Raw genomic sequence first — 27,870 nt, forward strand, 5'->3', positions numbered from 1 at the left:
TTAACCCCCCCCCCCCCACCACCACCTGTATACGCGCCTGATGTGGATATTTCTCTTTAGACTACAAACCCTTGAAAATATCAAAAATAAATAACTCTCTCGATCTGTATAAGTGGCCTAAAGGAGGATTCTACAATTTTCTTCAGACTTTTTAATTCCAAAAAGATCAGCCCCTTGCAATTAGTGGAACAATCCACAGCATGGACACTTTTAATTTGAGGGTCAACACTGCAGATATCAAATACAGATTAAATTTATCCACAAAACAAGGGTTCCCAACTCAGTTAATATTATTTTTCGATAAAATGCTTTCGCTCATTCATGGTTCAGCATAAACCATATCAGCTGGTTTAGTCATAATTTATCTAGTACAAATAAAAAGTTTTCCACAATAACATTCATCTTTATTCATAATTTCTGATCACGTTGATTACTGTAAAAACTTTTGATATAATCCGGAAACGTTTTGCTGATAAAGAAATTCTCGTATTTTTTATTCAAACTATATTACGAAATTTTAGATATAAAAAAATATACAATAAAGCTATAGGTTTATTTTCCAATTTTCGAGAAGAGTTTATTGAATAACGGAACTGAACACTTGCAACTAATTCTAATTTTCTAGCCCTAATATCTTCGCAACATGGATAACTGGATAACCGGCTATAGTCTGCAGCAATTCAACCGCTGAACTTGATTTCCAGTGGACATCTGAAATCTACACTCCACAACGATGTATAGGAATCATAGAGAATAGAATATATAGAGAGGAATTAAAAGAATCTCCGGTATGAATTTTTTCAGTCCCTTTCAGCCTGAAAGGGAGTTCAAAGTGTACAAGTCATGTAAATGCTTACAAATTATATGCAGTAGAGTACATTAATACAGTATGTTCCCTAGACTATCCATTTCAATTTCGAATTTTTTAAACTGTTAAATAAACTTTATAATGAATTAGGTGAATAAAAACATCATTTGATTTATAGTTATAACGGAAAATCATCATTTGTAAAGTGAAAGGCATAGAGTCTATGTGAAATGATCATTGGTCAGTTATGAAACCAGCCTATTTCATAATTTGGGTTTCATTTTAACAATAATTTGAGATTTTCTATAAAATGATATTCCAGGGCCCAACAGGTTATATAGCATAAATATGTGAAGTACACCTGCAGTATGGAAACAGTACAACAAAATGGCCGTTTTACACTTTTTTCTAGTAAATTCCTCTCTATATATTCTACTCTCTATGATAGGAATCCTTATAATTCTTTATCAGAAATATTACATCTATCTGTCTATCTTATCTCTACCTTTAAAAACATCCGCAGGTATATACAAAAAAATTTTATTGTTGCGGACGGGAAGAGAAATGGGTGTGGCGTGCCTACCACCCCCCACCCTCTCATCATGGCGTTTTATATATGTTTAGATCTATTTCAAATGTTATAATCCCTTGTACAATTAAACAAGTTTGGTTAAACATACGAAAACGACAGGAAAAATTTCGTTATACTTTAGGTCTTTATGGTTTGACGTTAAAATTTCCCTTTCAAACAATTTAAAATTTACTCATTGTAATTGCTTTTTGTTACTCACACTGTTTAATTAGGAAGAAAGGAGGGCGCAATGTGCACAACCTCTGAATAAGGTTTGAGGCTGGCAGCCTCCAAAAAGAGAAGAGAGGGGCACAGGGGTAGGTGCGAGGGAGAGGGGGGGGGGGCTAGGACCTCCACCAGTGTTTATCAGAACCCCCAACACTCAGTACGTATTCAGAGAATAAGAAAATGTTCCTGTAACCTAAAAATATCAAGGTATTGTTATATGTTTCAGTTTCAGGCTCTTTTTTCTTTCAATTTACTTATCAAAATACGGTCTAATTTTTAATTTCTTTTTACAAAATAAAGAATAAAACAATGAAATATTTCTCATGTTGTCAGCAGCACTTGTTGAAGAGAAATCTCCGTTTCTCCTTCTCTAGACATTCATTCATCTAGCTACAGCTCTCACTTTTTCTACGTGCTCTCTGTACAGGCGTGTGACCATAATATGGTTGGGGGGGGGGGGGGGCTTATAAAATGCCCCAGGATATAATCTGCTTTTGCACTCCCTCTTTATGATTCATGGAAACAGTTCTCACAACCTTTGTTTCAGAGTCGACAAAATTTGCGGAGTAAAAAATGATTCCCCTCTCTCCACCCCGTTGATGACGAAAAAACCCCCCCCCCCCCACATCTCCACCTTTTGTAACAAATGCGTTTGATTGCCCCCCTACTTTACACCTTAATATTATCAAAACTAAAATTAGATTTCTAAATTCTGAAAAAGCCCCCCCCCCCTTTATCTCAATACACCGCTGAACATTATTAGATCTATATATAGTTTTTTTTCATTTTTATCAAAATTTCTAAATAAAATCAATAAATTGTTTTTTTTACCCAGTTTCAAATATTTTTGGAAAAAATCCGCTTTCAGTTTACTTGAGCAGAAAAATCTAAGATTGAAGTTTGAAATACCTTTCTTGTAAACTAGGCGGACACAAAGACTCAGTCTTTGGACGGAAAAAATCCACATCTTTCAATTTTCTTGTTTTTTAATTGACTTGGAGATCATAATACGAACAACCATGAAAAGTTTCAAATTGTTTATTGATTTCCTTTTGGCGTTTTGAAACCGATTATTTAAATTTCTAAATTGCATTATTTTCAAAGTGCGTTAAAGTTAAAAAAGATGCGGGTATTAATTACTTGTTTTAGAAATTTTAGAGGTTTCTCTAAAATAGTTTGTAGCTCCATCTAGTCCCAGCATTCTTTGTCATTATTAAGTAAAAATCGAAATTAAAAATGATTTTTTAAGAAACTGACTTCTTGTTGGCCTAACAACTCTAATTTTCGAATCTTAGTTAATGTATTTTTTTATATTTTAAACTTTGTATATTTGACCTTGGTGAATTCGTATTCTGAAATATTAAAGGTCTCAAACGTATAAATATACATTATATGTAAATACATTGCAAATTAAAGTATGACGATAGTTACCAGCTCCTTAGTATTTTTAATTAATCATTTGGCTCATTTGGCTCATTTTCTGTTAGTTTGATAAATATCTTTAACTATTTTAAAGTTTCAAAGTTTCAAAGTTTCAAAGTTTCAAAGTTTCAAAGTTAAAAAGTTTAAAGTAGCTTTTTTGTATAAAAATTTATAAAAATAAAGATATTCCAAGAGGGTTTAGTTTTACTTTTAATGGGATATCAGGGCCGCGTATGCTGGTGGTCTTGCCCCCTTGACCCCTGCTCATTTATTTAATTTTCAGATTTTATTTGCGATTTATAACCAAATTGTTTTGACCTTTTTTAAAATAAACTCTAGAAATGATATATTTCAGTAAACCTGGTCCAAGTATGGAGTTCTTCTATTCTCCTGGGCTTAATGAAGAAATAAACTTCGATTTAGAAAATTCAGGTAAACAAATACAGGATGTGAATACAACATGAAAGCACGTTAAATAAATACAATCAAAATTCAATAAATAAAAACAATTAAGCAACACAGAGGAAATTATTTCTAAACCATTTCTAACACTTAGTGCAAAGAAAGTTCCAAATCGTGTTTGGAACTAATGTCCCCTGCCATATGACAACTATAGATTGTCAACAGGACCCAGAATTTTCAGATCTAATGAAAACAATGGTCGTTTAATCTCAACAAAGGAATTGAGTCTTTGGAACAAAATCAAATATTTAAACCCCAATATCTTTAGAACCCGATGTTGTAAACCTTTGATATTTCAAACTTAGATTATTTGTTCTAACAGAATTCATAGTTTGAAATATCTAAGGTCTACAACATTTGGTTCCAAAGTTATAGTGATTATAAAATCGGAGTTTGTGGCAAAGACTCAATTCCTTTATTTTAAATGAATTTTTTAATTGTTTGTGAAATATATATATAATTAACTAATTCAATATACGTTTACAAAATTCATGCATTCATTATTTTTCATGGATTAGTGTTAATGTGACTTCTTAAACCCAAATATGTTATCGTAAAATTTTAAAATATTTATCACCTAATAATCTTATTTAAAATCTGAAATATCTCAGCAAACAATTTGTCCAAAGATTCTCATAAACAAAAATTAAAGTTTTCAAAGATAATTAGAATTAATAATACACCTTTGATCTATGAATTGTTTAAAGATCTAAAAATAACAATGATGATTGACACGTCCCTCATGTTGTCCAATCTATTCGTATTCTATATTCTAACAGCAATCCTAATCTCATCAAACTTGGGAAACAAATATCTACAATTGGTTTATGTAATTAGGAACCAAACAAATGCTAATCTGAAAAACAATAAGATTATAAAATAAGATTACACCCAGAGATAAAAACATAGAGAGACATGTTATTCATTCAATTTGTTTCCTGTTGGCAAATTAATTCTTCTTGGTTTCTTTTTCAACCTTTTTATTTGGTAAATTTTTTATTTGTCTTTACGCGTTTTTCCTCTGGGATAATTTGTCAGGTTATTTACGCATTTTAAGAAAAAAAGTTCAAAAATATGTTTAACACAAATCTCGTTAATTTTTTCTAATATTGAATCTTTCGTGCATACCCCATACCAAAAATTTCTTTTTATTGAGAATTTTTTTGTTTAGAAATGGATACAATCTAAACGATTATTACATGTCTTTTTTTAGCATTCATTATTTTTCCAAATTTAAATTTTTTAAAATAATAAAATAAAATAAATATTGGTCGAAGCAATTAAACAGGGTGCTCACACGTCTGCAGATACTCTGTCACAATTCTTGTTTTACATCATGTAGCCTGGGGCTAAACAAATTATTTTACTTCAAAAAATAAATTTTCAAAAAAATTTTCCACTGGCAACGCCGGTCCCTTCAGCTAGTATACAATAAACAATAACCACGTTTTAAAATAAAAACTCATTTGATATATTCCGTTCATTCTGAGGACATAAAATTCCCAATCATGTTAGATGTTTAAAATTTTAATGTTCTTATAATGTACCAGCAACCTGACCAAAAAGCATCTTATACAACATCTGGGAGGAGGAACCATGATTGCTATACTAAAACTCAAATTTTCGAATCACTTTATTTTTGCAACCTGTTGTCGTTGAGGTTTACAATATCAAGTTGCAAAGGTAAAGAAATTAGAAAATGTGAGTTTGTGATGAATCTAGACTATTTAGAAGAATCTTTGGTTAAGTGCATTATGCATAATGCGAGGTTTTGTTTCTCTTCCTTGTCGGTTGCGTGCATAGATAAATAAATAAACATAGATAGCTTATGTACTCAAAATCGCCAAGAATTGTACAGTCCGCGAACTCATACTTCTGGGGGTCAAAGTGTACTTCAATGATAAGCGGGGTGGTTTGGTGTTTTAATGGATTTCATAATAGAGTGTAAAATAATTCCGGGAATGGAACTATTTGAACAACAATATTTCACTGAGCAATATATCATATTGACGAGAACTGAAGAAGGACATGAGAAGGACTAAACTAACTTAAATTTCTCTCTACGGAACTCATGTACACCACAAGTACTCAATGACATTAGTACAGCCAATGTTCACAACCGACCTAGTTAATCTATATAATAGGAATATCTTTAAAACATCTCTGTACATTTATATCTTTCAAGATGAAAAATGTCGTCTTATGCGCAATCTATCTTTATCTATGGTTGCGTGTCTGCATATTCCTTTCCTTCTCTGAAGAGGGTAGGTTAGAATCTCATGTTGGATCAGTAGTAAATCCTAATCCTTAAGCTTAGGATTATGATCTGATATACATGCATCAAATATTCAAGAGAAATACATCCTTCGTTTTATCATTTACAGTAACTTTGGGACAATATGAATTTTTTTCCAAAAAATACCAACACGCTGCAGTAAAATCACTCTGAAATTTTTTCCTTAATTTTTAAAGTGGGTTAGCGCGAATGTTTTTAAAAATCATAGATCACCATAAGGGAGGTCGATTTTTCAATTTTTTCGAATCATGTCGATATGGATATTTAAAGTTGTGCCTCAAACCACTGAATATGGTCCATTTGTTGGCTTTTTAAAATTTTAAGTATTGTTTGATGTATGATTAAAAAATGTTTAAAAAAATTTTGGGAACTCTGACAAATTTCCTCGAAAAACTTCGTTTTTTGCCACTAATTTGTTAAATTATTGACAGATTTTTTAAATTTTAACTACTTTGAATTCAGTGTTTTAAGATGGATATTTAAAAGAAGAATGGTTTTGCTTGCATATAGTGAATTATTTCTTACAAAAAAGTGACGCGCTGATTTAATTTTATATCAAAAAAGTTCCATTCAGTCCCACCCTTATTTACAGTTTAGTTTTTGTCTAAATTTTAGCTTGTTTACATAGATTTTAAATGGATAAATAGATTTGAAGCGATTTATGTTCAGACCCGCGGGATAAATTTAATATATAGCCGGCCTGAGAATTTCAGTGATTCATGATACTTGCCCCAAAAAAATTTGTTGATGAAAAGAATGGTGAAAATATTAATTCAAGTTCATTTGTAATTTTACTGTGCCATATTGACAGATAAAATTGTACCATATCGAATTCATTGTCGTTGTCCATTATAATAGCGAGTTAGAATTTAGGGGCATGAATCTTCCTGAATTATTTGCTCTCTATAAATGAAATGATATCCTCTGGGATTTATTATTTAGATTTTACTGTCTCTTGTTTAGAAAATATATCTTAATCTATTTTTTCTTTCTTTCTTGGATTATATGTTTGAGAAAATAATTGGGCCATTAATTACTTTAATAAAAGAAAACTGATATTGTTTGTTTTTCGAGAAAAAACAAAACAAGAAAAGGATCTAATGTGTTAACTTAGTGTGATGCTAGTTGTGATTATTTCTTTCTCTTTCCAAACCTCCTTCAAACTCCAAACCTTCTGGATGACCATCTCTCGACCCCCTGAAGTCTAGGGCCAATCATCTGAGATTAGTCCTGATACATTATATGGGCTCAGTAACATTTCGTCTAGTACACTTTCGTCTAAGTTCACTTTTGTCTAGTTCATTTTCGTCTAGTTCATTTTTGTCTAGTAACCTTTGGTCTAAGTAACATTTGGTCTAAGTAACATTTGGTCTAAGTAACTTTTGGTCTAAATAACTTTTGGTCTAAGTAACTTTTAGTAAATAATTTGGTCTGAAAAAAATGTTAAGTGAACACGTTGAACTGAGAGGAACTCAATGGCGGGATAAATTAGATAATAAGAAAATTTACATGATTCTTTGATGTTGTTGTTGTTTACCATAGACCAATAGTAGCGTATGAATGAATATGGGAGTGAAAGTACTTTTGACAACCATTTTTTATGGGGCAAGGTTCACATTCTACAGAAGATTGTTACATCTTTTTGTAGACGCACTACTTCACGGAACCATCTCTTTTAGGCAGTTTAGTTTTAGACCAAATTCCTTACTAAAAATTACTTATACCAAAAGTTACTTGGACAAAATGTTACTTACTCCTTTCTTAAAGTTACTTAAACCAATTCTGTAGTTTTAGACCAATTTACTTACTAAAAGTTACTTAGACCTAATGTTACTTAGACAAAATGTTATTTAGACCAAATGTTACTTAGACCAAATGTTACTTAGACCAAATGTTACTAGACCAAATGTTATATAAAACTTAAAATGTATAATTGTAATTTTGTATTTTTGTTGCAAAAATAAATAATATATATATGATTTCTTTAATAAAATTACAAAGTATACATGGAACCCATTCCCCAGCAAACGACAAAAAAAATTCAGTGTACTTCTTGAGCAGAGTTCCCCACTAAGAATGACCCATTAATGATGTTGTTGGAATATTTCAATATCACTACCAAAAGATTACAACCGTGGTCTTCTGTTTTTATAAATTCATATTGATTTGATTGATTCAATATAATTCAATAAAATTAGATATAATTCAATTATATTTCAATCCATTTTAATATAATTCCATATAATGTTTTTTAATCTTTTTCAAATTGATTCAATATGATTCAAAACAATTTATTTTATTATATAAAGATTTATTCACACACAAGGATATTAATACATATATAAATGGTGTAGTTTAAATTTGTTTAAATACATTTTTGAAAATACAGGTTTCCAAAAAAGTGAAAAATATGCAAAATTATGCAGAAATAGACGACATTGATCATTACTCATTACATAACATATTTATCATTTCAATTATTACGTAATCATCGAATCCTTCAACATATAAATTATTCGTTCTTGTATTTAAAAGTTCTTGTAAAACCGGAACTTTCCATGCATGGTCCAATCAGACATCAAAATATTTCATTTGTTTCTTAACAAACATTTTACTAAGATCCGAAGAATTTACAGAACAATCATTTGCAATAGAAAAACTGTGCTAAGGTCATTTTTACATAAACTAGGCTTTTAGGGCGCTTCGCGCCCATCTTCTATTTAAATTGTGAACATGTTATTTTGTTTACATTTTAAAACAAAGAAGAAAAAAATTTTGCGGATTTTTTTTTTTAAATCGCGGATTTTCAAGAATTTAATTTTTTTTACAAAATTAAAAACCTTTAAAACATTTTTTTTTTTATCATTCATAAACCTTCCCTGTGGTCACGTGATGTCCCACAAAAAATTTAGGCCCGATCGGTTCAGCCGTTTTGACGTTTATTGGATACAAACAAACAGACAGACAAGCCAAATTTATATATAGATAGATTAGAAAGAAATCTAATGCAAAGCTTAGAACTTGCTTCAATAGTCTCATAGAATTTGTTCAACACTTTTTAATATGATTATATAATTCAACATATTTTAGATCATATCATTGTTCGACGATCGGCTGGTGAATCAGTAAAATTAGGTAAAATTGATAGTAATATTCATTTATTTTGACATGTATTTTTTTCTATTAATCGATGCAACAAAAAATATTGTTTATACCCGTCTATTAAGATTGCTTTTCTTCTATTTTTATATATTTTTTTTTCATTCAGAAGAAAAACGGAATCTTTAATATTATAGTTTTATAAAAAATTAGAAAACGATGACGTTATATGCAGCTACAATGAAAATTTACTAGGACTTGATTTACTAAGACGAAATTGTATTTTAATGGATGTAAATAAATATGTTTACAGGGTGTTCCCAAATAAAGAGATCATTAAAGGAAGTGTTCGCGAAAAATAAAATGGGGGTTTGGTCTACCAGAGATACAAGAGTAACATCTGTGGTCGCTACTAATTTTACTTTTATCTGTTGCGTTTGTAAGTAGAAAAGGGTTAAAAACGTCTTATACCGAAGAACGTAGGATACATACAAATTTACGGTGTTGAATTATTCCACTCCGATGATGGAGGGAACCCCTGGCCGCCATAAGCCTCCACTATTTTTTGTGTGGCCCTAGGCATATACATTTTAAAAATGCAACACACTTGTTCCTAGCTTAGATTTGAAAGGAGTAATTAGCAAAATATTGCTAGATATTTGCGTGAGAGCGTGCAATCTTGGCTTACAGTGCATACAGTATATAGCCTCCGCCATATAGCATGCACACTAACTTTAAATAAATCTTGGTTTTTTGTTTAATCACGATTTTTTTTTACATAAATAAGAATTGTACTAAAGATAAGAGTTATTTATTGATCGTCATTATAGGAAACTTATATGGACTCATAAAGTGGTTTAGAAGATTTACACTAAAACTTAAAACATTTCTTACGCAGAAAGAATGATATTTGGGGAAATAATTTTGGAGTAAACTTAGCTTGTGATGGTGTTATCGTGGATTTTGGCAATACCATTATAAATGATCATAGCTTTCTAGATTTAAAAACAATTACAAGAAAGGAATTGAGTCTTTGCCACAAACTCTGATTTTCTAATCCCTATATTTTTCGAACCCAATGTCGTAAACCTTTGATATTTCAAAATTAAATGATTTGATCTAAAAGAAGTCATAGTTTGAAATGCCAAAGGTCTACGACGTTGGAATCAAAAGATATAGGGATTAGAAAATCAGAGTTCGTGGCAAAGACTCAATTCCTTTATCACTTAAATCAAAGATTATAATATCTATTTATACAACTGCCTTGTGTTATAATGCGGGACATTATATTTTTGCCGGGATTTTTACTTAATTTAGTTTGTTTAAGGTTGAAATTTAAGCCTGTAAAGGTTGGAAACTAGATCTACTCAAGAGAGAGAACACTGGATGTCTGAATATATATTTGCGTACAATGTGTATAGTAAAGTACAAAGAGGAAGTTGACAGGAACTGGTCAACTTCCACGTAAACATAAACAGGGATAAATATGATAAATATATATGAATAAACTGGTCCTCCACAAGCCTTTAAATCGCCAATGTAATGAGGGATTTAAAGGCGGCTTGAATTTTAATGTTCAACATCTTAGAAAGGAGAAAGGAATGGCTTCATCCAATCTTTGGACAATCTACAGTATGCTCAATTCTGTTTCAAAGGGAAAATATTCATTTAATCTTAAACAGTACGGCAGAGGAACAATTCTGCTGAAAAGCTTTGATGTTGATATCAATCAAAAAGGCTAATGTGTTCAGCACCAATAACATCCAACAGTTTCTTTGGATGCTGATTCTTCTACTCCTTATTGGCTTATTATGGTGGACTAAGGCATACATAAATGATGGATATTCAGATTGAATTGTTTGACAGCATGTCTGAAGGAATCTATGTAACACATTCAAGGGTAAAACAAAGAAGGGATAAACTATTTCCAGTAAGTTTCTGGTCCCTAGGAGTGACGATAGTCGCAGTGCTGATATTGTTGACCAATACATTGTAAACCATTAAAGAGAAGCTCGGAAAATTTACTGGTCATCTACTTTGGACCAGAAATGCAAAATCTTTCCAACCAACCAATGGGTCGCAATGTGGTTTTTAAGGTTCCTATGATATGGCAGAGAGACTACCGCTGTACGCTCCAGGTGGATATACTTTTCATTTTTAAAAGCGGTCAGCAGCAACTGCAGTAGCTGATGCAGGTGCCACCACAAAACAGATGAGGGACTTTTTTGAATGAGTTAGCACAAAGATGACAGCTGAGTACATTTTAATTTCTAAGGCAGCTGTTGCCAACAAGCTAGCAGCATTGAAAAGACCATAGCTACCTCCCCAGTTTCTACTACTGTTGAAGAGATTGCTGTTGTGGATAAGGAGGAAGAGATAACAACTCTAGGAGTGAGGAGCTCGAGATTGAGTGGCCTGGTGATGTTGTGGTGAACTAGACTGAGGTTGTCACTCACCAAAAATCTAGAGTTTCCAGCACCAGGAACATCAGAGAGAAGAATCCCATGAAGATTAAGTCTGGAGGAAAAGTGTGTTATCTATCACTTTACTATTTAACTGTACTATTAAAAACTTCACCTGTTAGACTTTAAAAATTGATATTTTGTTTGTATTTAGAAATAAATTATAAAATGCCTTTTTTCAGTCAAAACCTTAGATATGTAATTTGAAAATACACGGTATTATAATTCTCTCAAAGAATAAAAGATTAAATTAAATGAAATTATTTTTTTTTCTCTAGATATTTTAGGTAATATTTATAATAATTAATAAATACTTGATCTTTGAGAAACCTCTCATGTCACTAATGTCAAAAAAATTATAAACAAATCATTCAGATGAATTGGACATGCCCATTACAGCATAGCGGAGGTTCATACAGCCTAGCAAATCTGGGAGGCTCTATGCTCCATGGCGGAGGCTTCCCTCCCTACTCCGATCGTAAAAAGTTCAATTTAATTCAAAATTAATTATTCAGATGTTACAACCTATAAATATCGAATTCAAGTCGATGCATTTGTATATAGTTAATATTATATAATATTTTTTATTTTTTTTGTATACACGAGTACTTTAAACGACGATTATTTGGCCGCCAGGTGTCATCTGCTCTCCATATTTCAGGAGTTTTGCTTGAGAGAGACGCATAGCGTTGAAAAAAAATAGTTTTTTAAAATAAAAAATGAAAAATATTATGAAATATAAACTATGAATGCATCAAATTGAATTCGATATTTATAGGTTGTAATATCTGAATGATTAATTTAAAATTTAATTGAATTATTTGCTATCTGAGTAAAATATTGCAACTCCGTGAATTAGTATGTGTCCTACGTTCTTCGGTATGAGTCGTTTTTAACCCTTTTCTCTTTATATACGCAACATATAAAAGTTGGATTAGAAACCTACACCCCCCTTTTATTAGGAAGTTATGACAGTTTGAAGTTTGCAATTTTGGCATAAAGAACAACTAATTTTTGCATTTTATGTTTATTGATAGAAGTTACTGATTACAAATTTGAAGAAAAAAAAAATTTGACTGGTTCTTCTTAGTTATTGTTACTTTAATCATAATTTTTTCGAAATGACCCCCCATATGCATTGTTTTCCAAAAGTTTTGCCATCAGATTGGAAATATTACGAAGATATTTAAAATGTCCAATAATGTAAAAAGCGAACCACGTTGTAAGATTGCAATGTATCTAAATAAATTCTTTATTTCTTATTTTTTAAAATATATTTCTAGCGGAAAATGTGGTGAAAGAGGAAATTACTTTTCTCGCCAATAAAACTGGGCTAAAAAAATGGCAAGTCGTCTGCGCCATAATAGGTAATAATTCTTTAATGTTAATCAAACAATATTATATTTTAAATAAATGTGATAAATCAACGTTTTATTTGTGCTTAAGAAAACTTGAGAAAATTTGAGAAAACTTAAGAAATCGATTAGAAAAGAAAAAAAAATATTAGAAAATTTGAGAAAACTTGAGCAATTTGAGAAAACTATCATTTTTAATCTAATAATGATTTTTTGATAGAAAAATAATCATAAATGGGAAGTTTTCTTTAAAAACATAAAAATTACATTTTCTGAATGTCGTTTGCTGAAAATTTAATCAAAAAAGATATTTCAACGAATTTTTTTCTAAATAGTTCTGATTGGTGTTGCTGTTGGGCTTCTGTTTTGGTGCATTTGGAGATTTTTTAAGAAAAAGAGACCAAAGGATAGCAAGAAGAAAGGCAAGGACGGTAAAGATCAGGTGAGAAACTAAGAAACTAAGGATGGAAAGAAGAAAGGTAAGCCGAAAAGTATTGCAAGAAGAATGGCAAGGACAATAAAAATCAGGTTAGAATCATGGAATGGCAATAACTAGAGTAAATATCAGGTAAGAACCAAAGGACGACAAGAGAAAATGAAAGGGCGGTGAAGATCAGGTAAGAAGCAGGGAATAGCAAGAGGAAATGCAAGGATGGTGAAGATCAGATATGAACCAAAGAATGGCAAGAGGAAATGAAAGGATGGCGAAGATCAGGTAAGAAGCAAGGAATGGCAAGAGGAAATGCAAGGATGGGGAAGATCAGGTAAGACGCAGGGTTAATGGCGAGAGGAAATGCAAGGATGGTAAAGATCAGGTAAGAAGCAGGGAATAGCAAGAGGAAATGCAAGAATGGTGAAGATCAGGTAAGAAGCAGGGAATAGCAAGAGGAAATGCAAGGATGGTGAAGATCAGATATGAACCAAATAATGACAAGAGGAAATGCAAGGATGGTGAAGATCAGGTAAGAAACAGGGAATAGCAAGAGGAAATGCAAGGATGGTGAAGATCAGGTAAGAAGCAAGGAATGGCAAGAGGAAATGCAAGGATGGTGAAGATCAGGTAAGAAGCAGGGAATGGCAAGAGAAAATGCAAGGATGGTGAAGATCAGGTAAGAAGCAGGGAATAGGAAGAGGAAATGCAAGGGTGGTGAAGATCAGATATGAACGAAAGAATGGCAAGAGGAAATGCAAGGATGGTGAAGATCAGGTAAGAAGGAGGGAATGGCAAGAGGAAATGCAAGGATGGTGAAGATCAGGTAAGAAGCAGGGAATGGCAAGAGGAATGCAAGGATGGTGAAGATCAGGTAAGAAGCAAGGAATAGCAAGAGGAAATGCAAGGATGGTGAAGATCAGGTAAGAAGCAAGGAATGCCAAGAGGAAAGGCAGTGACGGTGAAGATGAGGTTAGAACCAAAGGATGGAAAGAAGAAAGGCAAGGACGCGGTAAAGTAAATCGCAATTTATAAAAGAATATCGCATTTTTGAGCACCTTTTGAGCCTTTGGAAATTAAATTCCGCAATCTATTTTTAATGTTTCTGCTTAACATGTATAATGTTTCTAGTATTTCTTCTAAAAAAGTATATAATAAAGCTCTTCGCTCATCTTATATAATAAAGCTTTTCGCTCATATATGTTAGCTATAGCTGGCCTTCTGGACCAAATTGGCTGATATATTCTAGTATTGCTAAAACATTTAAACTGTTTAAGGATGATGAAGATTTTCTGGTTGATAACGAAGAAGATTTGGACATTAAGGGAAACTTAATTTTCAAAATATCTTTTTTTAAGAAACTTTAGATTTTTTTCTTATTTTATGTCAACACAATGCAATTAGTAATGGAAGGTGAAGGTTCGAACATTTAAAAACTGTATTTTATAAAAGTATGCATTTATGCATCTTTCAGATATTTCTCCTTTACTTTTTCAATTTACAAAGATGTTTTGAAATCTATTTTCCTGCACAGGACGAACTTGAAATCAAGCATGATTCAACCGCAGAATATCTAGGAAAACTTCAATACAAGGTAAGGAAAGGAAACATTAATGTACGCATTGTTAATATTTATGTACATTTTTTCAATGTTCAATGTTGAATTTATTAAAGATTTTCTTAAAAGGACTGTAAGTGTAATTTCAGTAACAGTACAGGATATTGTGAGAACTAAACCCTGTTTACAGAATATTTTCCACATTATTAATAAGATTATAGATTGAAGTGTTACCGTTAATTGTAAATCGGGCATGTCCCTTTCTAAATGGAATGTCACTTGTAATAACATAAAAGTTATGGAAGAATAAATAAATAAAATCAATTTCAAAACATCTCATTAAAATAATAAACTATATGAATGAGTTTTATTTTAAGATTTTAGTTGGTTTTTAATTTATTTGCATTTCAATGTTATAAAAGAATTTGCACGTTCTGAATAATTTATATTAGACACGCCAAATATTTTATCCGCAAAAATCATGATTAAACATTCTTGAAAAATTATTGCAGAATATATTCATTTTTTTTCTTTAATGGTAAAGGTAAAAGGTCTAGTGAGTTGATATAATATTACAAGATAAAAAACTTGACATTGTGTATAAGTAATAGAAGCAGGCAATAAGAATAAAGTAATTGTTTAATTTATCCCAAGAAACACTAGGATGGTCATTTTAGGTATTAATGTCTGGTATTTTAGGTATTAATGTCTGGTATTTTAGGTATTAATGTCTGGTATTTTAGNCTGTATAGTCTGAGTAGTCTGTGTAGTCTGTCTTGTCAATCTAGTCTGTCTAGTCTGTCTAGTCTGTGTGGTCTAGTCTGTCCAGTCTGTGTGGTCTAGTCTGTCTAATCTGTCTATTCTGTCTAGTCTGTGTAGTCTAGTCCATCTAGTCTGTGTAGTCTTTGTAGTCTTTCTAGTCAATTTAGTCTGTCTAGTCTGTCTATTCTGTGTGGTCTAGTCTGTCGAGTCTGTCTAGTCCATCTGGTCTGTGTATTCTGTGTTGTCTGATTAGTCTGTGGGGTCTGTCTAGTCAGTGGGGTCTGTCTAGTTTGTGGGGTCTGTCTAGTCTGTCTATTCTATCTAGTCTTTCTAGTCCATCTTGCCTCTCTAGGTCTATATAGTCCATCTAGTCTGTCTAGTCCATCTAGTCCGTCTAGTCCATCTAGTCTGTCTAGTCCATCTAGTCAGTTTATTCCATCTAGTCTATCTAGTCCATCTAGTCTGTCTAGTCCATCTAGTCTGTCTAGTCCATCTAGTCTATCTAGTCTGTCTTCTGTCTAGTCCATCTAGTCTGTCTAGTCTGTCTAGTCTGTCTAGTCTATCTAGTCTGTCTTCTGTCTAGTCCATCCAGTTTGTCTAGTCTGTTTAGTCTGTCTATTCCATCTTGTCCATCTAATCTGTCTAGTGCAGGTTTTAATCTAAATGTATGTGAATGGTAATATATGTATTATGTATACAGTGGGTGGTAAAATAATTAATTACATGACTGGATTAATGTTAGCAAGTACTTGAGGGCGGAGCTGGATCAATAGAAGGATAAATTCAACCCTCTCTCCTTGATATTCACAGAGCTTTATTAATTATCATGTTTAACCCAAATTTTTTTGGTGGTAACTTACTATTCGAAAATGACAAATGTTGTTTAGAAAATGGGATTTTTGGAAATCCAGAAATGTATTCACAAAAATTCGCTAAACTTTAAGTTTAAATCATTGCGAAGAAAAATTTGCAGTTTGAAAAGGAATTGAGTTTTTGCCACAATATCCCTATATATATATCTTTGAAACCTGAAGAAGTAAACCTTTGATATTTCAAACTTAGATTATTTGATCTAACAGTATACTTTGAAATATATAAGGTCTAAGACATTGGATTGAAAAGATATAGGGATTGGAAAATCAGAGTTTGTGGCAAAGACTCAATTCCTTTCTTATTATATCATTATTTTAAAGATTTATGTATCATATATTATTTAGCTATATCTAAAGGTATATTCATGCATTATTTATTAGTCATATAAGGATAATAGAAAACTGGATAATATTTAGAATGTCGATTAGTAGAACATTTTCCATTCAAGGTTAATACACCACTTTGATTGTTTTCATTGCTTCCATAACGAGTTTATAATTAATTACTATTTTCTATCATTTCTTGTTAATACATCTTGTATATTTTTTTATAGTTAAGCTATTCAATGATTTAATTTACTATTAAAGTTTTTCATTAACCTTCTAATTCTTAATCAGAAGTTCCCGGTAATAAAACGAAATAATCTCATACAAATGATAATTGATCCATTCTCTAGTAATTATTAGACATGAGTATTTTCTAGGGATAGACACAGATCATTTTGAGACGTCTTTTTATATTCTAATATAAACCCGTTTTTGAAAGTTAAAAAATATGAAAATAGTTATTACAACTATTAAATTATTGTCATAATATATTAATTAAGATATTTGAATAATTATTATTTTCAGCTGGATTATGATTTCAACGCCCAATCTCTAAACGTAACGGCAATTCAATGCTGCGAGCTTCCAGCGCTGGATATGGGCGGAACCTCCGATCCGTATGTCAAGGTATACACCTAACCTTAAACCTTTATGTCAAGGTACACACCTAACATTGAACCTGTATGTCAAGGTATACACCTAACCTTGAACCTGTATGTCAAGGTATACACCTAACCTTAAACCTTTATGTCAAGGTATACACCTAACCTTAAACCTTTATGGCAAGGTATACACCTAACCTTAAACCCCTTTATATCAAGGTATACACCTAACCTTAAACCTGTATGTCAAGGTATACACCTAACCTTAAACCTTTATGTCAAGGTATACACCTAACCTTAAACCCCTTTATATCATAGTATACACCTAACCTTAAACCTGTATGTCAAGGTATACACCTAACCTTGAACCTGTATGTCAAGGTATACACCTAACCTTGAACCTGTATGTCAAGGTGTACACCTAACCTTGAACCTGTATGTCAAGGTGTACACCTAACCTTGAACCTGCATGTCAAGGTATGCACCTAACCTTGAACCTGTATGTCAAGGTTTTCACCTATCCTTAAACTTGCATGTCAAGGTATACACCTAACCTTGAACCTGTATGTCAAAGTAAACACCTAACCTTAAACCTGTATGTCAAGGTATACACCTAACCTTAAACCTGTATGTCAAGGTATACACATAACCTTGAACCTGTATGTCAAGGTGAACACCTAACCTTAAACCTGTATGTCAAGGTATACACCTAACCTTGAACCTGTATATCAAGGTATACACATAACCTTAAACCTGGTTTCCAAGGTATACACCTAACCTTAAACCTGTATGTCAAGGTATACAGATAACCTTGAACCTGTTTGTCAATTAATTAAGGAGATATTAGACGTCAATTTCAAGAATTGTAATTTTTTAGTCAATTAAGAATTCATTATCTTTTTCAACAAAAATTGTTTTTTGAATTTAAAAAAATGTTTTGAGACACGATATTGTTTCCATATTCAGTATATAAGAAGGTTTACATTTTGAATTGAATACTCGCCGCGCTGGCTGAACAAAATTTTCGAGTGAATAAATAAGATCAATATTTTTAAGAAAGTTTATATTTTTTTCACCAAAATGTTGTGTTTAACACAGTGAAATATATCAATTCGAAAACTGCATTACTTTAAAATTGAGAGCATCCTTTTAAATCAAAACATTCTTCCAAGTAATCTATGGTTTAATGATATTAGTATATATATATATTAATAAGAAAGACCCGGAATTAGTTTACAATTAATCAGACGACTTTACAATCTAACTTTACAAATATGATAGCCCTAGTCCTGACATTTCCAAATTGTGGACTGCCTTTTTGGAGCCATTACAATTGCCAGAGATATATATGTAAAGTCGCCTGATTAACTGTCAATTAATTCCGGGTCTTTCTGATTATGAATGTATATAAACGTTGATATTAGGTATATCTGATGCCGGACAAGAAACGTAAGTTTGAGACAAAAGTTCACAGAAAAACTCTCAATCCTTTCTTCAATGAATCTTTTTCTTTCAAACAGGTAAATAATTCATTTAAAGTTATTCTATCATTAATTCATCAAATTAGATTTTTAAAAACTTTTGATAAAAATGATTGAAAGATTTAAAGGATTGGCTGATTTAAATATTTTGATTAGCATGACTGTCTTTTAAGGAAAATTGATTTTTTTCTCATGAATATTCAGCTTTGTTCCAACAACAGTTTAAAGAATAGAATGCATGTCCACAATCTACTTTTATATAATAATCAATTATTTTTTTCATTAATAATTCTCTAAATTCGTCCAATTAATTTGTTTGTAAACTCTTTAAATAAGACGAAAATATAAATATTTGAAATTTTTTAAAGAGTATTTTTAATACTTTGACTAACGTCAATGGCTTTTGAGGAAAATTGAATTTTTCAAAATGCTTCCTCCTTTGTTCTTTAATTTTTCAGAATACAATGCCAACATTTTATTTTATATTAGTCTATCCATATCTATTCTGAATTTGTTTAATTAAAGGAACTGAGTTCTTACCACAAAATCTAATGTTATAGTCCCTGTATCTTTGCAACCTGATGATTAGACCCTTTTTATTTCAAACCACTTGATTTCACAGATTTCATAGTTTTAAATATCAAAATTCTACGACATCGGGTTGCAAAGATATTGGGATTATAATTCAGAGTCTGCAGTGGCAAAAACTTTATTCCATTTTTAACTTTTAAAACTAGACGAAAATTGAAATAGTTTGAACAATTTGAATATCTTGATTGGCGTGAATGGCTTTTGAGGAAAATTAATGATTATTTTGATCTTTGCTTCTACAGCGTTGACGATTCTTTTATTTCTTATTTTTTACTTATTAAATTCTTAAAATAAGATTAAAAAATTTAAGACTTGAAATCTAATTAAAAATTGAAAATAAAAATAGTAACTGGGTAATTTGATTGACGTGAAGAGCCTTGGAGAAAATTAAATTCCTTTTTCCTTTTTCAAACAAATTCAGATTACGTAATGTCTATTTCTATATCTCCTTTTCCTACATATGTTAAAGTCAGCCTCGGTAGTTTAAATTATATTGAAGGTGTACAGCATAAAAGGGGGAAGGAGTGATTTTATCCTCCTCTTAAGAACATCTCTTTAGAATTCGACTTTATAAAAAGGGTTTCACGCAGATGATGAGACGACCTAAAACGGAAACTTTTGTGCGGTATTGTTTATCTTGTTAAACTCACAGGAAATCAAAGAGTAATTAAATTAATCTTTAAATCTGTATAAGATAAAGATTGGAGATCAATGCATGATCCCAAGATTCATTCACAACACGAGGTGACGAGAGTTCTGACGTTTGATCAGGCTGGATTTTAAATGGTTTGCAAAATAAGACATGTTTTAGTTGCATTAACTAAGAACGTAAAAATAAAAGACCTTGTAAATTCCGCACTGACTTCTCTAAAGTCTCATCCTTACTGGATATCCCTGTATAAAAAAGACAATTGTTTGATAAATATTTTCCTGCTAAAGGGTCTAAATAAAGGGTTATTTAAGATACGGTATTGTTTTTCTTGTAATTCTTTAAAAATATGGCATTGTCATTTTCAATTCTTTAAAGATATTTCATTGTCTTTTTCAATTCTTTAAAGATATGGCATTGTCATTTTCAATTCTTTAAAGCTATTGCATTGTCTTTTTCAATTCTTTAAAGATATTGCATTGTCATTTTCAATTCTTTAAAGATATGGCATTGTCATGTTCAATTCTTTAAAGATATTGCATTGTCTTTTTCAATTCTGTAAAGATATGACATTGTCTTTTTCAATTCTTTAAAGATATGGCATGGTCATTTCAATTCTTTAAAGATATGGCATTGTCTTTTTCAATTCTTTAAAGATATGGCATTGTCATTTTCAATTCTTTGAAGATATGGCATTGCCATTTCAATTCTTTAAAGATATGGCATTGTCTTTTTCAATTCTTTAAAAATATGGCATTGTCTTTTTCAATTCTTTTAAGATATGGCATTGTCTTTTTCAATTCTTTAAAGATATTGCATTGTTTTTTTTCAATTCTTTAAAGATATTGCTTTGTCTTTTTCAATTCTTTAAAATTATTGCATTGTCTTTTTCAATTCTTTAAAGATATGGCATTGTCATTTTCAATTCTTTAAAAATATGGCATTGTTATTTTCAATTCTTTAAAGATATGGCATTGTCTTCTTCAATTCTTTAAAGATATATATTTATTTAAAAGTGATTCAGTCCATTAAAGATCATGTATTCTTAGGTTCCGTACAGTGAAACCTTCGACAAGACCCTGGTTTTTGCAGTGTTCGATTACGACCGGTTCTCTAAACACGACCAGGTACAAATATATAAAGTTGTAATTTCTGTTTGTCTGTTAGTTTGTTTCTGTGTTCGATCATAACTCAGGAACCCCTTTACCGATTTGTCTCAAATTTTTATCGTGGAACTTGGGAGACCCATGGGAATGTTTTAGCTTAATTTTGAAATTCTAATTTTGGGAGGGTCGACTTTAATAGCAAAAATTTAGTTTCCCGGTAAAATCGTCGAAAGACTGGAAAACGGCGGTAGTAACATTTAGTAATCTTGGCAGCGCTGGGTTTCCAAGCTAGTATATTATAGACTAGCTTGGGCACCCAGTGCTGTCCAGGTTACTATTTTACTCCCGCCGTTTACCCGCATTTACATTTTACATTAATTGACGATTTTAAAAACAAAGAAAATAAGGTCTATTTTTTTTGATTTTATCAAAACGTGATGACATAAGTATCAAAAGATGCGCACTTTTCCTTTTCCGTTTTTCTATATTTCAAAAATTGTTTTATTCTACGCTAAAAAAAAGTAAAAAAGGGATTTTTACGTTTTACGAATTTGACATTTATGAATTCAGGGTTTCTAGACGGATATGTTGACACCCGGCCATATTGATTTACATTGATTTAACAAATTCTAAAATGTTTTTTAAAAGGTCCGGTATCAAAGAAAATTTAGAACTGGTGCAAGGTGAATGTAAGCATTTCTGATTTCTGAATTTTTTTTTCTTTCTAATTTCTAGATCGGTGAGGTAAAGATCCCTCTGTGTATGGTAGATCTGGCGCAAACTATTGAAGAATGGAAGGATATCCAGTCGGTGAAGGTAGATGATCAGGTGAGGCAATAATTTGAGTTTAAATCACACCCCACCCCACCCCACCCCCCCGGGAGAAAACCAAGTTTATGAAAAGAGTCGAAAATCAGAGAGTCTTTTACACCTCCCCCATAGCTCTAATAACTTGAAAGGCCAATTTAACTACAAATGCTATATATATTACAAACATAAAAGCCACCCCATACAGAATATTTGAATAGATAACAAATATAGAAAAGTGAGAAAGTAAAGTTATATTTCTCCAATCATAAAAACATGTTTTAGTATCTGGGAGATATTTGCTTCTCTCTGCGATATGTGCCAACCTCGGGAAAGTTGACTGTAGGAATTCTCGAGTGTAAAAACTTAAAGAAAATGGATATTACGGGAGCTTCAGGTATAAATAGTCATTCATATCAAACCAGTAAACCACATCCTAAATGTAAATAAAAACATTAACGTATATTGATACTGCGTCAAAACAAAAACTAAAAAAAAAACATTTTATAGCTTTAACATTTCCATATCCAGGTCTGAAAACAAGTAAAACGTCAAACAAAAACTACTTGTCAGATCAGTCTTAACTTTTTAAACGCTGTGTTCTCTCTCATTTATCCAGGTTCTCGGAGGTTTGAACAATAAGAGAAACTAGTTTAACTTGTTTAAACCCGTTGTAGCAAGAATAGCCTTTAATCTAACTAATGGAGAATTATGTTTAAAATTTGGTCTTTTGTAACCATGGGGCAGGAAAAGTCCTGCTGCAAGGACAAAATTGAAACGGAATCTTTGTGCAAAGATTTAAAAAATGAAATATAAAACTAATTGAAGAAAGTTTTTATTGTCTTTATTAAAGAGAAGTACATTTACACCGAATCCAAGAAGATCATGTGAAATAAAAAATTATAACATCTTAAAGCTGTCGTCTATTGGTTGTTGTTGTTGTTAAAAGTGGCAGATCTAATTTTTCCTCATTATTTCTCCTTTCTAAAGAAGATTTTTTAATAACATTGATAGTTTATCAATAAAAATGGTATTGATGTCTTTTTAATAAACTTTTTTCCACGAATCTTTTATTTTAAGAAGTGAATTGTTCGAAAATTTGCCATTAGTTGTTTCTATAGAAAGTGGGCTGGTAATAGCTCTACTGGTCTAATTATATCTATGATTCCTAGTTACATTTTAACTATTTTTAACAGTACTATTTTGGTACACAGTTATTTTTTAATTTAATTCAAGAAATATTAAATAAAAATTTGAGAAAATTCAGGAACCATTGAAACTTTATAGCACCGTGCTACGATATACAGCTAATTTTACATTATAGCACGATTATTAGTTTATAGTCTAATGAAACTTAACAAGAAGTGACCATGAGTAACAAAGTACACAATAGTGTCATAAAACTCTTCTGACAAATAACGAATTCTTAAAATAATAAAAAATATAATATACTTGCTCTTTACATCCTTTATGCCTTATGTGTTTGGCTCAGTTTAGTAAAATTATTTTTATTTAAACATGATATTAAGCTTTTTGAAATGGTAAAATCATACACTTGAATTAACCCAAAATGTGATCTAAATCTTTATTAGTGTACCCTGCTGTATATTCAGTACCCTTGAATAATCCTATCTTTCCGTCCTTTAATATTCAAGGAGCCCTGTTTAATTTAAATTACATTATAAGAATATATTCTATTCAGATCCCTATGTTAAAATCAAGCTATTGGACAGAAAGGGGAAACGAATTGGAAAGAAGAAGAAAACTTCAGGATTGTACATTTGTATATTTTTAAACAGTTAAAATTACTGTAATGGTAAAAAAGATACATTTTATCAGATGAAAATATTTTCAAAGTTTGCAATATTTAAATGTGCGCTCTGCAGTGAAAATGGGAAATCTTAACCCATATTACAATGAGAGTTTCGTCTTTATCGTTGAACAAGAGCAGCTGAGGGTAAGTGAACTTATTTTTAATCTTTATCCTTCATATTATTATTTAGAGAGTAATCCTGGAGATTGATATCCTTCATATTATTATTTAGAGAGTAAGCCTGGAGATTGATATCCTTCATATTGTTATTTAGAGAGTAAGACTTGAGATTACTATTCTTTATATTGTTATTTAGAGTGTAAGCCTGGAGATTGCTATCCTTAATATTGTTATTTAGAGAGTAAGCCTGGAGATTGTAATCGTTCATAATGTTAATTAGAGAGTAAGCCTGAAGATTGCTATCCTTAATATTGTTATTTAGAGAGTAAGTCTGGAGATTGTAATCGTTCATAATGTTAATTAGAGAGTAAGTCTGGAGATTACTATCCTTTATATTGTGTTTTAGACAGTAAGCCCAAAGATGGTTATCCATCATATTGTTATTTAGAGAGTAAGCCTGGAGATGGTTATCGCTGACTATGATAGGATTGGGAGCTCGGATCCTATTGGAAGGGTTGAACTTGGTTATAACAGAAAAGGTAATTTTTTAATGCAGAGGTGCAATTTTAGGTCATAAGATCAGACCCAAATGGTGGAGATAAAATGATGATGACAAAATCCGGGATTTTGTTCTAAATATTTTTCAGCCTTTTTATATGTACATATGTTGCCCCCCCCCCTGATTCGCAACTCTGCATAAATCTATACAATATACATACTTTAATTGTCTGTCAGTTTGTACCCAATAAACAGCTAAGCCGATCCAGCCCAATTGTTTTGTGGAACTTCGGAAGATCCAAGGGAAGGTTTATGGATGGTCAGACTCAGAACTTAAAGAATATAGGCATTTTAAAATTCACAAAAAATCGATAAATCCGCGAAATTTAGTTTTATTATTTTTGGATAAATTAAGAAGATAAAATGCCACAGAAAGAGCAACAATTTAAAGTCAAATTCTAAGATGGGCACGAAGCGCCCTGGAAGTAGGGTTTCCAATGAAAGTGTATTTTACTTGCGCAACGGAATTGCACGAAACTACGCATATTTCAGTTCTTTTTTGTTTCAATCTTTTAAGAATATTCAATTAAAACCTTGAGTTTGTATTTAAATTTTCAAAAAATTCTATTTGAACTTTGGCAGTAGCTTGCAATAAACGCAATTCTATATTACACAACTCTGTGAATAAAAATGAATTTATCAACTGACGAAAAAGGTTTCAAAAGGAAGGTTGTGACACTTTAAATAGATCTTGAATTTTGTCCACTATCCCTTTAAGGATTTAAATCAATAAAAGCATATAGGTAAAAATTTATATGTAAACTGCCTTGAGTGTACAGTATGAGAGTCCGAATGTAAAAGTCTAAGCGCTATTATACATTCAAAAGTTTAGAATTAGTTCATGTACACATATTGTAAAATATTATTTTTTATATTATTATATTATATTGTAAGTATTTCAGGATTGGAACTGAAGCATTGGAAAGAGATGGTTGAGAATCCACGACGTCCGATTGTACATTGGCATGTACTTAAGGTATACGGAGAGGGGGGTATATATTTCAGACAAACGTCGTTTTTTAATGTTACATTTTAAAGTCTATTCTATTTCTTTAAAGAGACTAACAACGTAATTTCTAGTGACCCTATCGACAGAGGGGCATGTACGCTTTACAACGGTACCCTCAACGGCTTTGTCTGATCAAGAATGGGTTAGATAAAGTTGTTGAAAACTGTTAAATGTGAGCTCAGAAATAATGGAGAAGCTCACTGCAAACTAGATACATGAGTATTTGCACAAAACATCATATTCAACTAATAGGATTAAAATATTTCTACTATTTTTCTAAATTGTTATTTCGTGCGTTTAAAATATTGCATATTTGGCTTAAGAGGATAAACAGTGAATGTTTGGGCTTTTTATGGATTGCACAAAAAGTGAAATTAGATTATCAGATTAATTCTAAACACTCTGTTTAGCATTTCATCCTCTAATACAAAAAATACGAAATTCACGAATTTATGCTTTAAAGGCATTTTCTTTTAAGCTTTTTGGCTCAATACCTTCAATTTTTATACACTAAATAAGTATGACCTCAGCTGGGAACTTTTTCACAGAGGAACAGAAAAAAATCAATTTTCAGCAAGAAAAATAAGAATATCTTGCAGTAAACCTTGAGCTGACAAAAATGTTAAGGTCCCCGTGTTTAATTGGCCATGCCATTAGATGAAAATGAAGGCTCACTTGAAATTACTCTCTTTAGTTAATTTAAAATATTTATTTTATTTGTCCAGGATCCTGAACCAGGAGATGACGATGATGATGACAAGAAGAAAGATAAGAAGAAGGAGGGCGGGGAGAAGAAGGAGAAAAGAAAAGAAGATTCGATAAAAATTCAATAATCAATTCCGATCTCATTGAATAGGAATAATTATCCTCTCATCTAACACTATCAAGATATTATTAAACACCATAATATTCCACTAATGACATCAAAGTCATAATTAACTTCTTAAACTCTTGAATTACGTTTAAAAACTAAGCTTATTATTGCAAGTACCAAAACCAGGTTTCCTATGTAAAATGTGTCTATTAAACCATCAACGTTTTAATTCCTTCATTTATGTTTTTGGCCAAATAATCAGACTTAGTTCCTGCCATAATAATTTTGGGGCATAATATGCGAAAACAGCACAAAGGTTCGGAATAAATTAATTGTTTGAAATATTTTTAAAAACGTCCAAAATACACGCTTCCGTCGTCTTCCAAATCTTCTCTTGCAACACTTTTCCTCTTTTTCTAACCCTTACTTTTTAATCTTTTTCATTTTCTATTCTCGACTTTTTATTTAATATTTTCTTCAATTTCTCTTCTATATCTTAATACCTTTTTCATTTCTAATAACCATGATTCATGATACCCCCCTCCCCCCACCTCCCTCTTCCCTTCCTCTCTACGAAAACTCTATTGAGTAAAGATTGACATATCAGCTATGTTATCAATTCTTCGTTGCATTGTAGGACATATTTAACATAGGAAACACTACAGAAGACCAGACTGAATACGGTAAAAATATTAATATTTTTTGCGAAATAATTTTTACATTTTCTGATCTATTACTTTATTTGACTCCAAATGTAAACTAGTTTGCATCCTCGTCTAATATTAAACAATCATTTAATGGAAAATTGATGTATGAGTATTGTGTATATATATATCCATTGATTTATAGTCTACACGAACAGGGGCGCGAAAAATGCGCATAAAGGAATTGAGTCTTTGTCACAAAGACAAATTTTTGAATCCAAATATCTTAGCAACCTGATGGTTTAAACCTTTAATATTTCAAACTTAAATTATTTGATCTACCAGAATTCATAGTTTGAAATATCTATGGTCTACAACATTGGGTTGCAAAGATACTGGGTTTAGAAAACCAGAGTTTGTGGCAAAGACTCAACTTCTTTGCAAGTATTTCTAGCAAACTTTTAAGTTTATGTATAGCCAATTAACACTTCATGCCGTGCAAAGATATGGATAGCATTATTTTTGCATTTCTTCACGCCCCAATTTTTCTTAAATTCAAAGCAACGTGGCGCATAATATATATATATTATATAAGTTATATTCGCATTATGGAAAGTTTAGATTATTTGTCGTAGAAACTGCAAACTACACTTATCAGTGGCGGGATAAAGTTTTTAATCTAAATGAGAAAATTATCAAACTTAAATTAGGCTTAGTTAAATTGTACAACTGGAAGCTTTACAAATTCCTGGGTAAGCTTGATAACAATAAACTTGGTATTATAGAATTTTATTTGGTAAAATATTCAATTGTGTTACTCATAACTAGATAATACTCAATTTCTTATAAAATTCTGAAGGAAAACTTAAAAAACAAATTTTTGATGGGAAAATTAAGTTTTTAATGTAGATATTTTTATATCTCATTGTAACGTTTATTTGGACCATAAACGTGAGATATTAATTAAGTTGAACCAGGGAAAGGCTGATTTTTAAAATAATGAAATGTTTTCAATCCTACCCTG

The 27,870-nt window shown here is 31.3% G+C and overlaps 2 protein-coding genes across 5 annotated transcripts in view; one reads left to right on the forward strand and one right to left on the reverse strand.

Moving 5' to 3' along the window:
- Positions 1–1,993, reverse strand: part of LOC111708681 (protein flightless-1 homolog) — an 18,828-nt gene extending 16,835 nt beyond the window's left edge. Inside the window, exon 1 of the mRNA XM_023482122.1 lies at positions 1,947–1,993. Coding sequence (XP_023337890.1) covers positions 1,947–1,993 — 47 coding nt within the window. The remainder of the gene's footprint in view (positions 1–1,946) is intronic.
- Positions 1,729–27,155, forward strand: LOC111708680 (synaptotagmin 1). Of its 4 annotated transcripts, none has more exons than XR_002766712.1 (18): positions 1,729–1,814; positions 3,385–3,461; positions 8,878–8,922; positions 12,632–12,715; positions 13,039–13,145; positions 14,411–14,458; positions 14,668–14,727; positions 17,178–17,279; positions 18,679–18,774; positions 21,025–21,102; positions 21,817–21,909; positions 22,174–22,285; positions 23,591–23,659; positions 23,775–23,845; positions 24,270–24,360; positions 25,282–25,355; positions 26,114–26,388; positions 26,856–27,155. XR_002766712.1 is itself a non-coding variant. In XM_023482120.1 (17 exons), exons 2-17 carry the CDS (start codon positions 3,401–3,403, stop codon positions 26,219–26,221), a joined length of 1,299 nt encoding a protein of 432 aa, XP_023337888.1. In that variant the 5' UTR covers positions 1,729–1,814; positions 3,385–3,400; the 3' UTR covers positions 26,222–27,155. The 4 variants fall into 4 exon arrangements, 2 of the variants coding, with proteins under 2 accessions (XP_023337888.1, XP_023337889.1); XR_002766713.1 differs by having other exon boundaries at positions 26,868–27,155; XM_023482120.1 differs by having other exon boundaries at positions 26,114–27,155.
- Positions 27,156–27,870: the final 715 nt, after the last annotated feature.

This window comes from Eurytemora carolleeae, unplaced genomic scaffold (assembly GCF_000591075.1).
Source record: "Eurytemora carolleeae unplaced genomic scaffold, Eaff_2.0 scaffold893, whole genome shotgun sequence".
Classification (NCBI taxonomy): Eukaryota; Metazoa; Arthropoda; class Copepoda; order Calanoida; family Temoridae; genus Eurytemora; species Eurytemora carolleeae.

Excerpts from the sequence above, each read along its gene's own strand:
- LOC111708680 (XM_023482120.1), top strand. The coding sequence starts at position 3,401 with ATGGAGTTCTTCTATTCTCCTGGGCTTAATGAAGAAATAAACTTCGAT. Across the intron at positions 12,716-13,038 it reads AGTCGTCTGCGCCATAATAG|TTCTGATTGGTGTTGCTGTT; the intron begins GTAATAATTCTT and ends TTTTCTAAATAG. Across the intron at positions 14,728-17,177 it reads TAGGAAAACTTCAATACAAG|CTGGATTATGATTTCAACGC; the intron begins GTAAGGAAAGGA and ends TATTATTTTCAG.